The sequence below is a fragment of the Bombina bombina genome, chromosome 9 (genome assembly GCF_027579735.1).
Source record: "Bombina bombina isolate aBomBom1 chromosome 9, aBomBom1.pri, whole genome shotgun sequence".
Taxonomy (NCBI): Eukaryota; Metazoa; Chordata; class Amphibia; order Anura; family Bombinatoridae; genus Bombina; species Bombina bombina.
Window position 1 is genome coordinate 31,058,768 of NC_069507.1, and position 15,170 is coordinate 31,073,937.

The window sequence follows — 15,170 nt, forward strand, 5'->3', positions numbered from 1 at the left end:
TAGTGTTTGTTTTTTATGTACTTTAGCTAATTTTATTTAATTGTATTTAATTTAGGGAATTCATTTAATTATAGTGTAGTGTTAGGTGTTAGTGTATTTATTTTACAGGTCAATTTATATTTATTTTAGCTAGGTAGTTAGTAAATAGTTAATAACTATTTAGTAACTATTCTACCTAGTTAAAATAAATACAAACTTGCCTGTAAAATAAAAATAAAAATAGCTTAGGGTATATTTTATTGGTAAGTATTTAGTTTTAAATAGGAATAATTTAGTTAATTATAGTAATTTTTATTTAGATTTCTTTTAATTATATTTAAGTTAGGGGGGTTAGGGTTAGACTTAGATTTATTGGTTAATAACTTTAGTATAGTGGCGGCGACATTGGGGGCGGCAGATTAGGGGTTAATAAATATAATGTAGGTGTCGGTGATGTTAGGGGCAGCAGATTAGGGGTTAATAAGTATAATGCAGGTTGCAGCGATGTCCGGAGCGGCAGATTAGGGGTTAATAGTTATAGTGTAGGTGTCGGCGATGTCAAGGACGGCAGATTAGGGGTTAATAAGTGTAAGATTAGGGGTGTTTTGACTTGGGGTTCATGTTAGGGTGTTAGGTGTAAACCTAAATTTTATTTCCCCATAGGAATCAATGGGGCTGCGTTAGGAGCTAAACGCTGCTTTTTTGCAGGTGTTAGACTATTTTTCAGCCGGCTCTCCCCGTTGATTCCTATGGGGAAATCGTGCATGAGCACGCACAACCAGCTCACCGCTAACATAAGCAGCGCTGGTATTAGAGTGAGATGTGGAGCAAAATTTTGCTCAACGCTCACTTTTTGTCTGTTAACGCCGGGTTTTTTAAAAACCCGTAATACCGGCGCTGTATGAAAGTGAGCGGTGAGCATAAACTGCTCGCTAGCAATGTATAGCCTCTAACGCAAAACTCGTAATCTAGCCGAAGGGGTGAAAGGGTACATACTCCTTACAGAGACCTGTAGAAAAAGAAAGAACAGAGTAACCAACTCTGGCTTTCTATACCTAGAAGAGAAAATATGTTAGAAAACAAAGCAAGGACAACCTCACCAATTTTTAACTGATTAAAAGTCACCCTTACTCTTACACAAGAGATTGATGTGGACACAGCTAAACCCAAATTCTTGCTTGCAGGGAAAAGTACCCATAAAAGGAATAAATATCTTCAGATACCAACTTCACATCCTCCATTGACAGAGGCAAAGAGAATGACTGGGGGTTATGGGTAAGGGAAGTAACAGCTCTGCTGGGGTGCTCTTTGCCTCCTCCTGCTGGCCAGGAGTTGAATTACCACTAGTAATTGGAATTACGTTGCGGACGCTACATTTCTTAGGAAAGAAATGTGTATTTCATGTCCCTTTAATCTTGTAATTTCCAGTAAGTAACTAGTGTATAAATTACACTTTTTTAAAAGATAAATAGACAGACAGACAGATAGATAGAAAAGACAGACAGACAGATAGATATATGATAGATAGATATAGATAGATAGATAAATAGAGAGAGAGAGAGAAAGAGAGAGAAATAAATAGACAATCTATACTGAATAATTTCCCTTTGTATTTATACAGAGACTTTTGAAGTCAATGGAACAAAAAAATTTAACTACAAAAGCTGTGTTGACTATAAATTCAATGGCTTCACAACATTTTCTGAATGCATATTTTGCGGAGAATTGAATAAGATTAAAAATGAGCAAATGAAAAGGAATTATTTCCAAAGCACGTGCCTTTGGAATTAACAGGAGCAGTTACTAAAACGCAAGACACCTGACGTGAGAAACAAATGAACCTAGATGGAAATGCATTAAAAATACAGAGAGATCCTTTAAAATATATGGGTTTCAAAAGTTTTTGTACTCTCAATTAATTACCAGGCTTAAAAATTAATCTTTAAAAGGCTTTAAATATTTAAATGTCGTAATGATGAATATTGCCACCCGTCCTGCAAATTACTTCCAATTAAAAATATGTCTTAACCGAGCAACTTCGACTAATTTGCAACTCCTACGAAAAGTACTTATGTCTCCACAAAGCAGCTGTCGGAGATATCTGAGCAGAGGGAACACTCCAGCGCTGTCACGTTATACCTTCTGATGCAGCTGAAAGGATTTAAACATATAACGGCTTCAAAATCAGCTGGTGCCCACTCTGCAATTCAAACTTCTGCCAACACTAGTTTTCGGATCAACGAGTTGTTTCAATAATAATTTTCCTGCTCACATTTTTTTCTGCCTGTCAGGATTCCTTTTAAAGAAATGTTTTATAAAGTAAATCAACAGTTTACATTTGAGCTAATATATACTGAGGATAATAGCAAATAGGGACTTGTATTTGTTTTGTTACGAATATGCATTTGTGACGAAAATTGTCTTTTTGTTTTCATTTTAACAAATGAAATTTGAATGAATGTACAAAGAAAATGAAAGAAAACTACAAAATGCTGATGAAAATCTTCAGTATTTATTCATGTCCTTTAATTTTTTAAGGGGTTGATACTTACCTTAAAAGGGCTAACCCAACCCTCTTCTTGCCAGAGCCCTGGTCGAGATAAAAGGAGACAAAACGTGCTTGGCTCTCAGGACCTACACTAAAGTTAGTGCAGGTCCTGGGAACCAAGAGCGTTAAGCCTGCTGTTAGTGCAGCTGGGACTTGGCAAAAAAGAGAATCGGGTTATCTCGCTCTCTAGAGGTCATTGAGTTAAAGGCATAGTCTAGTCAAAGTTAAACTTTTATAATTCAGATATAGGCCTCTAGTTATCAAGCCGTCTACTTACCTGCCTTCGCCGGCCCCAATACGCCCGCCTAAGCTCGCCTCACATCGCCGCCGCGGACCTGAATACACTCGCCAAAGTTATCAAAAAAGCTGTCAAAAAGCCGCGCACCAAGTATGAGGCGATGAGCAGCGGACTGTGATAGTTATCACTCATCCGATCTCGCTGCTCTTCGGCTTTTTTCCAGCTTTATTGATAAGCTGTCACTAAGCACCCACACTAAAGTACACTGTTCTACCCCCTATACCGCTACCCCCGGAGCCACCCGCAACTAAACAAAGTTATTAACCCCTAAACCACCGCTCCTAGACCCCGCCGCAACTATAATAAATGTATTAACCCCTAAACCGCCGCTCCCGGACCCCGCCACCACATACATAATACCTATTAACCACTATCCTGCCCCCCCTATACCGCCGCCACCTATAATAAATTTATTAACCCCTATCCTGCGGATCAAGGATCCCGCCGCAACTAAATAAATTGTTTAACCCCTAAACCGCAGCTCCCGGACCCCGCCGCCACCTATATTAAACTTATTAACCCCTAATCTGCCCCCCCTACACCGTCGCCACCTCTAATAAATTTATCAACCCATATCCTGCCCCCCTCACACCGCCGCAACCTATAATAAAATTATTAACCCCTAAACCTAAGTCTAACACTAACCCTAACATCCCCAATCTTAAATATTAATTAAATAAATCTAAATAAATATAACTTGTATTAAATTAATTATTCCTATTTAAAACTAAATACTTACCTATAAAATAAACCCTAATATAGCTACAATATTACTAATAATTATATTGTAGCTATTTTTGCATTTATTTTTATTTTACAGGCAGGTACAATAGTTATTAAATAGTTATTAACTATTTAATAACTACCTAGCTAAAAGAAATACAAAATTACCTGTAAAATAAATCCTAACCTAAATTACAATTAAACCTAACACTACACTATCATTAACTTAATTAAATTAATTAACTACAAATACCTAAAATTAAATACAATTAAATAAACTAACTAAAGTACAAAAAATAAAAAAAACTAAGTTACAAAAAAATAAAAAAATATTACAAGATTTTTAAGCTAATTACACCTAATCTAAGCCCCCTAATAAAATAACAAAGCCCCCCAAAATAAAAAAATGCCCTACCCTATTCTACATTACAAAATTTAACAGCTATATTACCAGCCCTTAAAAGGGCCTTTTGCAGGGCATGCCCCAAAGTAATCAGCTCTTTTGCATGTTAAAAAAAATACAACCCCCCCAACATTAAAACCCACCACCCACATACCCCTACTCTAACCCAACCAAACCAACCTTAAAAAAAACTAACACTAACCCCTGAAGATCTCCCTACCTTGAGTCATCTTCAGCCAGCCGACCACCGATGGAACAGAAGAGGACATCCGCAGCGGCCAAAGTCATCATCCAAGGGGCGCTGAAGAGGTCTTCCATCCGATAGAAGTCTTCATCCATGTGGCGTCTTCAATCTTCATCCATCCGGAGCAGAGCGGAGCCTTCTTCAAACGAGCCGACGCGGAGCCATCCTCTTCCAACGACACCTACCCGACGAATGGATATTCCTTTAAGTGACATCATCCAAGATGGCTTCCCTCGAATTCCGATTGGCTGATAGGATTCTATCAGCCAATCGGAATTAAGGTAGGAAAAATATGATTGGCTGATGCAATCAGCCAATCAGATTGAGCTTGCATTCTATTGGCTGATCGGAACAGCCAATAGAATGCGAGCTCAATCTGATTGGCTGATTAGATCAGCCAATCAGATTGAACTTGAATCTGATTGGCTGATTGCATCAGCCAATCAGATTTTTCCTACCATAATTCCGATTGGCTGATAGAATCCTATCAGCCAATCAGAATTCATGGGACGCCATCTTGGATGACGTCACTTAAAGGAATATCCATTCGTCGGGTAGTCGTCGTTGGAAGAGGATGGCTCCGCGTCGGCTCGTTTGAAGAAGGCTCCGCTCCGGATAGATGAAGATTGAAGACGCCGCATGGATGAAGACTTCTATCGGATGGAAGACCTCTTCAGCGCCCCTTGGATGATGACTTCGGCCGCTGCGGATGTCCTCTTCTGTTCCATCGGTGGTCAGCTGGCTGAAGACGACTCAAGGTAGGGAGATCTTCAGGGGGTTATTGTTAGTTTCTTTTAAGGGGGGTTTGGGTGGGTTAGAGTAGGGGTATGTGTGTGGTGATTTTTAATGTTGGGGGGGTTGTATTTTTTTAACATGCAAAAGAGCTGATTACTTTGGGACATGCCCCGCAAAAGGCCCTTTTAAGGGCTGGTAATAGAGCTGTTAACTTTTGTAATGTAGAATAGGGTAGAGCATTTTTTTATTTGGGGGGGCTTTGTTATTTTATTAGGGGGCTTAGATTAGGTGTAATTATCTTAAAAATCTTGTAATATTTTTTTATTTTTTGTAACTTAGTTTTTTTATTTTTTGTACTTTAGTTAGTTTATTTAATTGTATTTAATTGTAGGTATTTGTAGTTAATTAATTTAATTAAGTTAATGATAGTGTTGTGTTAGGTTTAATTGTATTTCTTTTAGCTAGGTAGTTATTATATAGTTAATAACTATTTAATAACTATTGTACCTAGTTAAAATAAATACAAAGTTACCTGTAAAATAAATATAAATCCTAAGATAGCTACAATGTAATTATTAATTACATTGTAGCTATCTTAGGGTTTATTTTACAGGTAAGTATTTAGTTTTAAATAGGAATAATTTATTTAATGATAGTGTAGTGTTAGGTGTAATTGAAACTTAGGTTAGTTTTTATTTTACAGGTAAATTTGACTTTATTTTATCTAGGTAGCTATTAAATAGTTAATAACTTTTTAATAGCTATTGTACCTAGCTAAAATAAATTTAAATTTGCCTGTAAAATAAAAATAAATGCTAAAATAGCTACAATATAATTACTAGTAATATTGTAGCTATATTAGGGTTTAATTTATAGGTAAGTATTTAGTTTTAAATATGGAATAATTAATTTAATAAGAGTTATATTTATTTAATTAATATTTAAGATAGGGGGATGTTAGGGTTAGTGTTAGACTTAGGTTTAGGGGTTAATAATTTTATTATAGGTTGCGGCGGTGCAGGGGGGGCAGGATAGGGGTTGATAAATTTATTAGAGGTGGCAACGGTGTAAGGGGGGCAGGATAGGGGTTGATAAATTTATTATAGGTGGCGACGGTGTAGGGGGGGCAGATTAGGGGTTAATAAGTTTAATATAGGTGGCGGTGGGGTCCGGGAGTGGCGGTTTAGGGGTTAATATATTTATTATAGTTGCGGCGGGGTCCTGGAGCGGTGGTTTAGGGTCTAATATATTTATTATAGTTGCGGCGGGGTCTGGGAGTGGCGTTTTAGGGGTTAGCATGTTTAATATAGGTGGCGGCGGTGTAGGAGGGCAGATTAGGGGTGTTTAGACTCAGGGTACATGTTAGGGTGTTAGGTGTACACACTTCCCATAGGAATCAATGGGATGTCGGGCAGCAGCAAACATGAACTTTTGCTATGGTCAGACTCCCATTGATTCCTATGGGATCCGCCACCTCCAGGGCGGCGGATTGAAAACCAGGTACGCTGGGCCTGAAAGTGCAGAGCGTACCTGCTAGTTATTTGATAACTAGCAAAAGTAGTCAGATTGTGCCGAACTTCTGTTCGGAACATCTGGAGTGACGTAAGAATCGATCTGTGTCGGACTGAGTCCGGCGGATCAAAGCTTACATCACTAAATTCTACTTTTGCCGGTGTGTAGGGCTTGATAACTAAGGTGAATCAGCCTTGCCACAAATACGCTGCGGAATTCCAGCATATTTGAGGTTGACGGCTTGATAACTAGAGGCCATAGCATGCAATTTTAAGAGAATTTCAATTTTTCTTTCTTCCCGTTGTATCTTTATATGAAAAAGCAAGAATCTAAGCTTAGGAGCTGTCCCATTTTGGGTTCAGCACCTGGATAGCGCTTGCTGATCGGTGGCTACATTCTTGCTTTTTCAAATAAAGATACCAAGAGAATGAAGAAAAATGGATAATAGGAGTAAATTAGAAAGTTGCTTAAAATTGCATGCTCTATCTGAATTATGAAGTTTCATTTTGACTAGACTATCCCTTTAAGTATTGTAGCTACAAGATGAACTATTCAACTGTAGCTTTAAAACATTTACATTCATTTTAAAGGGATATGAAATCCAAATGTTTTCTTTCATGATTCAGATAGAGCAGCTATTTTAAGCAACTTTCTAATTCACTCCTATTATCAATTTTTTCTTCATTCTCTTGGTATCTTTATTTGAAAAAGTAGGAATTTAAGCTAAGGCACCGGCCCCATTTTGGTTCAGCACCCTGACTAGCGCTTGCTGATTGGTGGCTACATTTAGCAAACCAATACCCAAGTCTGAACCAAAATGGGCTGGTGGTCTGTCGAAAGCTCCAAGATTATGTCACTTCAGGTGACTCTAACATTTTCCCTATTTGTATTTGTCTCGGTCTGGGGGATCGCACCGCCGATCCACAGGCATCCACTCCAGACGAAGGCTAAATAGATAGTGAAGATAGGCAATTACAGTGCCCATCTGATTGGTCCGTATCTCTGTGAGTGACAGGATGCACAACCAATCAGATGTATGGAATCATCGGAAGTGATGTCATCTTGGAATTCTCGACGTCTTGGAGTTTTCGATATAACACCGGCTCTTAAGCTTTACATTCCTGCTTTTCAAATAAATATAGCAAGAGAAGGAAGAAAAATTGATAATAGGAGTAAATTAGAAAGTTGCTTAATATTGCATGCTCTATCTGAATCATAAAAGTTTAATTTTGACTTTAGGGTCCCTTTAACAAAAACAATGTAAATGTTTAAAATTCAATATTCTTTTTGTTTTAAATAAAACCACTGAATAGTGCAGCCACCGGATATTTGGGGAAATGAATAACCCTGAATATTTGGAACCAATATTTCTTGACTGCACATTCCTAATTATTTAATATTATACTATTAAATAATTTTCATATAATCAATGATATTTCATAGATTGTATCTTTCTCCTCCAAATGATATTGCGTCAAAACCCTGGTATCATGCCATGTAGGCTTTCATTACTTGAAGGGACACTAAACGCTAGATTACGAGTTGTGCGTTAGGGTAAAAAAGCAGCATTAAGAGGTCCTAATGCTGCTTTTTTACGCCCGCTGGTATTACGAGTCTTGAAGGTTTAGGGTCACCGCACACTTCTTTTGCCTTACCGCAAAACGACTTACGTAAACTTCGTAAAGTCTTTTTTTCTATGGGACTTACATAGCGCCGGTATTACGAGTCTGTCCTGGGAGGCCAAAATGTGAGCGATACACCCTACCCTGTCAAGAGTCCTAAGGCATTTAAAAGTCAGTAGTTATGAGTTTTATGGTACAACACGTAACATAAAACTCATAACTAAAGAGCTAAAAAGTTCACTAACACTGCATCCAGATGAAGAAAGAGGAAGCAGCAATGCCTGGTGTCCAGCTTATAAGGTAAGGAGAGGGGAGGAGGGGGCTCATCCCCTAGTCCTGCAATTTTATTGCCCCAACTATGCCCACCCTCTTCTCCTATCACATATTCCATTAGCCTTAACCTTTAGCACGCTCCAGGCCCATGCTGGGTCCTGCACTTCCTTAATTAAAGTGCTAAAAAGTACACTAACACCCATAAACTACCTATTAACCCCTAAACCGAGGCCCTCCCACATCGCAAACACTAAAATTAATTTATTAACCCCTAATCTGCTGCTCCGGACACCGCCGCCACCTACATCATATTTATAAAATCCCTAATCTGCTGACCCCAACTTCGCCAACACCTACATTATATTTATTAACTTCGCCGCCACCTACCTACATTTATTAACCCCTAATCTGCCGTCCCCAACGTCGCCGCCACTATATTAAAGTTATTAACCCCTAAACCTAAGTTTAACCCTAAGCCTAACACCCACTAACTTAAATATAATTTAAATAAATCTAAATGAATATTCCTATCATTAACTAAATTATTCCTATTTAAAACTAAATACTTACCTGTAAAATACAACCTAAGCTAGCTACAATAGTAGCAATTGTAGCTAGCTTAGCATTTATTTTTATTTTACAGGCAAGTTTGTATTTATTTTAACTAGGTAGAATAGTTAGCGCTGCGGAATCTGTTAGCGCTCTACAAATAACCGATAATAATAATAATAATAATAGTTACTAAATAGTTATTAACTATTTAATAACTACCTAGCTAAAATAAATACAAATTTACCTGTAAAATAAAACCTAACCTAAGTTACACTAACACCTGCCACTACACTAAAATTAAATAAATTAACTAAATTAAATACAATTACCTAAATTAAATGAAATTAGCTAAAATACAAAAAAAAACACACTAAATTACAGAAAATAATAAACAAATTACAGAAATGTAAACTAATTACACCTAATCTAATAGCCCTATTAAAATAAAAAAGCCCCCCCAAAATAAAAAACCCTAGCCTAAACTAAACTACCAATAGCCCTTAAAAGGGCCTTTTGCGGGGCATCTAAAAAATAAATCCCACCCAATACACCCTTAAAACTAACCCCCTGAAGATCAACTTACTGGGAGACGTCTTCATCCAAGCCGGGCGAAGTGGTCCTCCAGACGGGCAGAAGTCTTCATCCAAGCTAGGCAGAAGTGGTCGTCCAGATGGGCAGAAGTCTTCATCCAACCCGAGCAGAAGTGGTCCTCCAGACGGGCAGAAGTCTTCATCCAGACGGGATCTTCAATCTTCATCCATCCTGCGCGGAGCAGGTCCATCATTAAGACATCCAACGTGGAGCATCCTCTTCTGGTGATGACTAAAACAGAATGACGGTACCTTTAAGTGACGTCATCCAAGATGGCGTCCCTTAGATTCCGATTGGCTGATAAAATTCTATCAGCCAATCGGAATTAAGGTAGAAAAAATCCTATTCCTGATTGGAAAAGCCAATAGTATGCGAGCTCAATCCTATTGGCTGATTGGATCAGCCAATAGGATTGAACTTCAATCCTATTGGCTGATTGCATCAGCCAATAGGATTTTTTCTACCATAATTCCGATTGGCTGATAGAATTCTATCAGCCAATCAGCATCTAAGGGACGCCATCACTTAAAGGTACCTTCATTCTGTCTTAGTTGTCGGATGAAGAGGATGCTCCGCATCGGATATCTTGAAGATGGTCCCACTCCGCGCCGGATGGATGAAGATAGAAGATGCCATCTGGATGAAGACTTCTGTCTGTCTGGAGGACCACTTCTGCCCGGCTTGGATGAAGACTTCTGCCCGTCTGGAGCACCACTTTGCCCGGCTTGGATGAAGACGTCTCCTGGTAAGTCGATTTTCAGGGGGTTAGTGTTAGGTTTTTTTAAGGATGTATTGCATGGGTTTTATTTTTTAGATTAGGGTTTGGGTGGCAAAAGAGCTAACTGCACTTTTAAGGGCAATGCCCATCCAAATGTCCTTTTTAGGGCAATGGGGATCTTACGTTTTTTTAGATAGTATATTATTTGGAGGGTTGGTTGTGTGGGTGGTGGGCTTTACTGTTGGGGGGGTTGTTTGTATTTTTTTTTACAAGTAAAAGAGCTGATTACTTTGGGGCAATGCCCTGCAAAAGGCACTTTTAAGGGCTATTGATAGTTTAGTTTAGGCTAGTGTTTTTTTTAATTTTGGGTGGGGGGTTTATTTTAATAGGGCTATTAGATTAGGTGTAATTAGTTTAAATTTCTGTAATTTGTTTATTATTTTCTGTAATTTAGTGGGCTGTTTTTTTGTACTTTAGCTAATTTAATTGATTTTAGGTAATTGTATTTAATTGAGTTAATTTATTTAATTGTAGTGTAGTGTTAGGTGTTAGTGTAACTTAGGTTAGGTTTTATTTTACAGGTAAATTTGTATTTATTTTAGCTAGGTAGTTGTTAAATAGTTAATAACTATTTAATAACTATTCTACCTAGTTAAAATAAATACAAACTTGCCTGTAAAATAAAAATAAATCCGAAGCTAGATACAATGTAACTATTAGTTATATTGTAGCTAGCTTAGGGTTTATTTTATAGGTAAGTATTTAGTTTTAAATAGTAATTATTTAGTTAATGATAGGAATATTTATTTAGATTTATTTAAATTATATTTAAGTTAGGGGAGGTTAGGGTTAGAGGTTTAGGGGTTAATAACTTTAATATAGTGGCGGCGACGTTGGGGGCGGCAGATTAGTGGTTAATAAATGTAGGTAGGTGGTGGAGATGTTTGGGAAGGCAGATTAGGGGTTAATTATATTTAACTAATGTTTGTGAGGCGGGAGTGCGGCGGTTTAGGGGTTAATATGTTTATTATAGTGGCGGCGACGTTGGGGGCGGCAGATTAGGGGTTAATAAGTGTAGGTAGGTGGCGGTGACATTGAGGGCGGCAGATTAGGAGTTAATAAGTATAACATAGGTGTCGGCGATGTCGGGGACGGCAGATTAGGGTTTAATAAGTGTAAGATTAGGGGTGTTTAGACTCAGGGTTCATGTTAGGGTGTTAGGTGTAAACATAACTTTTATTTCCCCATAGGAATCAATGGGACTGCGTTAAGGAGTTTTACGCTGGTGTTAGACTTTTTTTCAGCCGGCTCTCCCCGTTGATTCCTATGGGGAAATTGTGCACGAGCACGTTACACCAGCTCACCGCTGACTTAAGCAGCACTGGTATTGGAGTCCGGTAATGAGCAAAATTTTGCTCAACGCTCACTTCTTGTCTTTTAACGAAGGGTTTCTGAAAACTCGTAATACCAGCGCTGTAGGTAAGTGAGCGGTGAGGGAAAACTGCTTGTTAGCACCGCACAGCCTCTAACCAAAACTTGTAATCTAGGTGTTGGTAAATGCTATATAGAATGATGCATTCAAAGAAAAGATTAGTCTGAAAATAACATGTAGAGGTATTTTTAAAACTTTAATTAGCTGTTTAAATATTGACAAAAAAAGTTTCAGTGTCTATAAAACATTGGGAGCTGCCATGTTGTAACTTAGGTTACCTTCTCTGCTGTAGCCAATAAGGGACAGTTATAAATAGGGCACTAGAGTGTGCAGCCAATGGCTGTGAGGAATATAACAGTGTTCTGCACTTCCATTTCTAACAGGAACTGAAAAACTCACAATTTCAGAATGAAATTACAGAAAACGGGGACAAAATAAACAATGAAAGTATATTGCAGGCTATTGTTTATATATATGATTTACCATTTTATATTATCATCTCAAAGTGTTTAATGTCTCTTGAATATGTAAGGTGGAAACTAGGAGATATGATTAGATTGTATTCCAGGTGAAAATCTTATCACAGAAATGGTCTGCTGTCAATCAAGAGTGTGCATGGAACATGCACACAAACCCGAAGACGCCTATGCCATAAGATTGGCATTAGGTAAGGGTAAAAGGAATTTATTTTATTCTGGGGCTATTACACTCAGTTGTTTTATTCTAAAATTCACCTTTTAAATAATGATTATTACCCTCTTCAAATGCATAAGATGCTTTTCTATCAGCAGACTGCAATGAGTGATCTAAAACGATCATATCTTAAAGCACCGCTAAATACAGTAGAATTGAATAACTGAGAAATATACAATAAAAATACAATACAATTGCACGTACCTTGAATTTGAAATGAGCAGTAGAATATTTTCTGACAAATTTCAAAGTTAATCCATTGTCCCTCCCCCTGTATCATGTGACAGCAATCGGCCAATCACAAAATGCACATACGTATATACTGTGCACTTTTGCACATGCTCAGTAGGAGCTGGAGCCTCAGAAAGTGTGCATTTAAAAAGAATGTGCACGTTTTGATAGTTGAAGTATATTGGAAAGTGTTTTTTTTTTTTTTTAAATTGAATGATTTATCTCAATCATGAAACTTTAAAGTTGACTCTTGTGGCCCTTTAAAGACACGTTGAACACCCTTTAATTCCAAGACTTTCTTGCAAAAAAACCTCCTACCAGCGTTAGAGTGAGTAATCTTTTGAAATACATTAACTCACTGACTGCTGTATTTGTTCTTCAATGGCCAAACTCCCCTGTACCATTCGCTTTATAGGAGCCAATTACTGTTACTGCAGGAGTAGACAAGATAATTCTGCTAGAAAATCTTACATTGCCATTAGTGATGTCGCGAATAGTTCGCCGGCGAATAGTTCCCAGCGAACATAGCGTGTTCGCCGCGGACGGTGAACATATGCGATGTTCGATCCGCCCCCTATTCGTCATCATTGAGTAAACTTTGACCCTGTACCTCACAATCAGAAGATCCCTCCCACCTCCTGGACAGCATCCATTTTAGATTCATTTGGATCTGCATTCTTAGTGAGAGGAGGGACAGTGTAGCTGCTGCTGATTTAATAGGGAAATCGATAGCTAGGCTAGTGTATTCAGTGTGCACTACAGTCCTGAAGGACTCATCTGATCTCAACTGTAAGGACAGCACCCCAAAAAGCCCTTTTTAGGGCTAGAACATCAGTCTGCTTTTTTTTTACTGGTGTAACAGTAGTGTACATTTTAAAAAAAACAGCACTTTTTTGACTGTGAAATAATAGCAGACAGCTGCCAGTACCCAAGATGGCCGCCAATAAAGCAGATGGGGAGGGTTAGAGAGCTGTTTTGGGGGGGATCAGGGAGGTTGGGGGCTAAGGGGGATGCTACACCACAGCATATGTAAATATGCTAAAAAAAATAAAAAATATTTAAAAAAACTTTTATTTTAGTACTGGCAGACTTTCTGCCAGTACTTAAGATGGCGGGGACAATTGTGGGGTGGGGGAGGGAAGGGATCAGGGAGGGATCAGGGGGTCTGATGTGTCAGGTGGGAGGCTGATCTCTACACTAAAGCTAAAATTAACCCTGCAAGCTCCCTACAAACTACCTAATTAACCCCTTCACTGCTAGCCATAATACATGTGTGATGCGCAGCAGCATTTAGCGCCCTTCTAATTACAAGAAAGCAACGCCAAAGTCATATATGTCTGCTATTTCTGAACAAAGGGGATCCCAGAGAAGCATTTACAACCATTTGTGCCATAATTGCACAAGCTGTTTGTAAATAATTTCAGTGAGAAACCTAAAATTGCGAAAAAATTTAAGTTTTTTTTTAAATTTGATCGCATTTGGCGGTGAAATGATGGCATTAAATATACCAAAATGGGCCTAGATCAGTACTTTGGGTTGTCTACTACACTACACTTAAGCTAAAATTAACTCTACAAGCTGCCTACATGCTCCCTAATTAACCCCTTCACTGCTGGGCATAAAACACGTGTGGTGCGCAGTGGCATTTAGCAGCCTTCTAATTACCAAAAAGCAACGCCAAAGCCATATAAGTCTGCTATTTCTGAACAAAGGGGATCCCAGAGAAGCATTTACAACCATATCTCCATATATCATTTTTATCAGATGGTGTTATTATGAGTGTAACTTTAACTTTTCAGTTTCACAGAACAGTTTACCAGAGCTCTGAGGACGCAGAGTAAATCACGATTGTGCTCAAGCGATCTTTAAACTCCTAACAGCGGTAAACCCGAGGAGCTCAAACAGTCGCAATAAACCCCTTATCGCTCTCGCACAAACATTAGTGCTCCGCTCGTAATCTGGCCCAAACTGTTTAAAGGGATATAGCAAAACGTTAGAAGTTACTTCTATTATCAGATTTGCTTTGTTCTCATAATATTCTGTGTTGAAGAGATACCTAGGTAGGTGTATGTAGGAGACAGTGCTGCCCTCTAGTGCTCTTGCAAATGGATAAGATTCTTGCACAACTGCTGCCACATAGTGCTCAAGGAATGTGCCGGCTCCTAAGCTTATGTCCCGTCTTTTCAACAAAAGTAAATTAGAAAGTTGTTTAAAATCTGAATCATGAAATAAATATTGTAGGTCTCACGTGCCTTTAATGTCCTTTTTAGTAGTTGATGTGGAAATTATAGCAAAAACCTATTTTTTTAACTGTCACATCCCTTTTTGATGTATATACTTCTTTTTGAACAGCACTTGTTCTAGTATATAATTCATATATATGATATAAAAGTTTTCAACAAACTATTGTAATTCATCCAATAACATTAATTACAATCTAAAGTACACTATAATGTATATTACATTAAATATATCACCTGACCGGGCGTTGATCCGAAATTGCGGGGGTCCATCCAGGGAATATATGATAGACTCTTGCCCGAATTCTCTTGAGCGATCTAGATCAATAGCTGTCAAAAACAGCACTGTTGCTCCTAATGAAAACAAACAAAAATA

The 15,170-nt window shown here is 38.1% G+C and overlaps 1 protein-coding gene across 1 annotated transcript in view; it reads right to left on the reverse strand.

Annotated features, from left to right (window-relative positions):
- CDH23 (cadherin related 23) overlaps positions 1-15,170 on the reverse strand; it is a 1,210,211-nt gene that overhangs the window by 437,816 nt on the left and 757,225 nt on the right. The window contains exon 19 of the mRNA XM_053692025.1: positions 15,032-15,148. Coding sequence (XP_053548000.1) covers positions 15,032-15,148 — 117 coding nt within the window. The remainder of the gene's footprint in view (positions 1-15,031; positions 15,149-15,170) is intronic.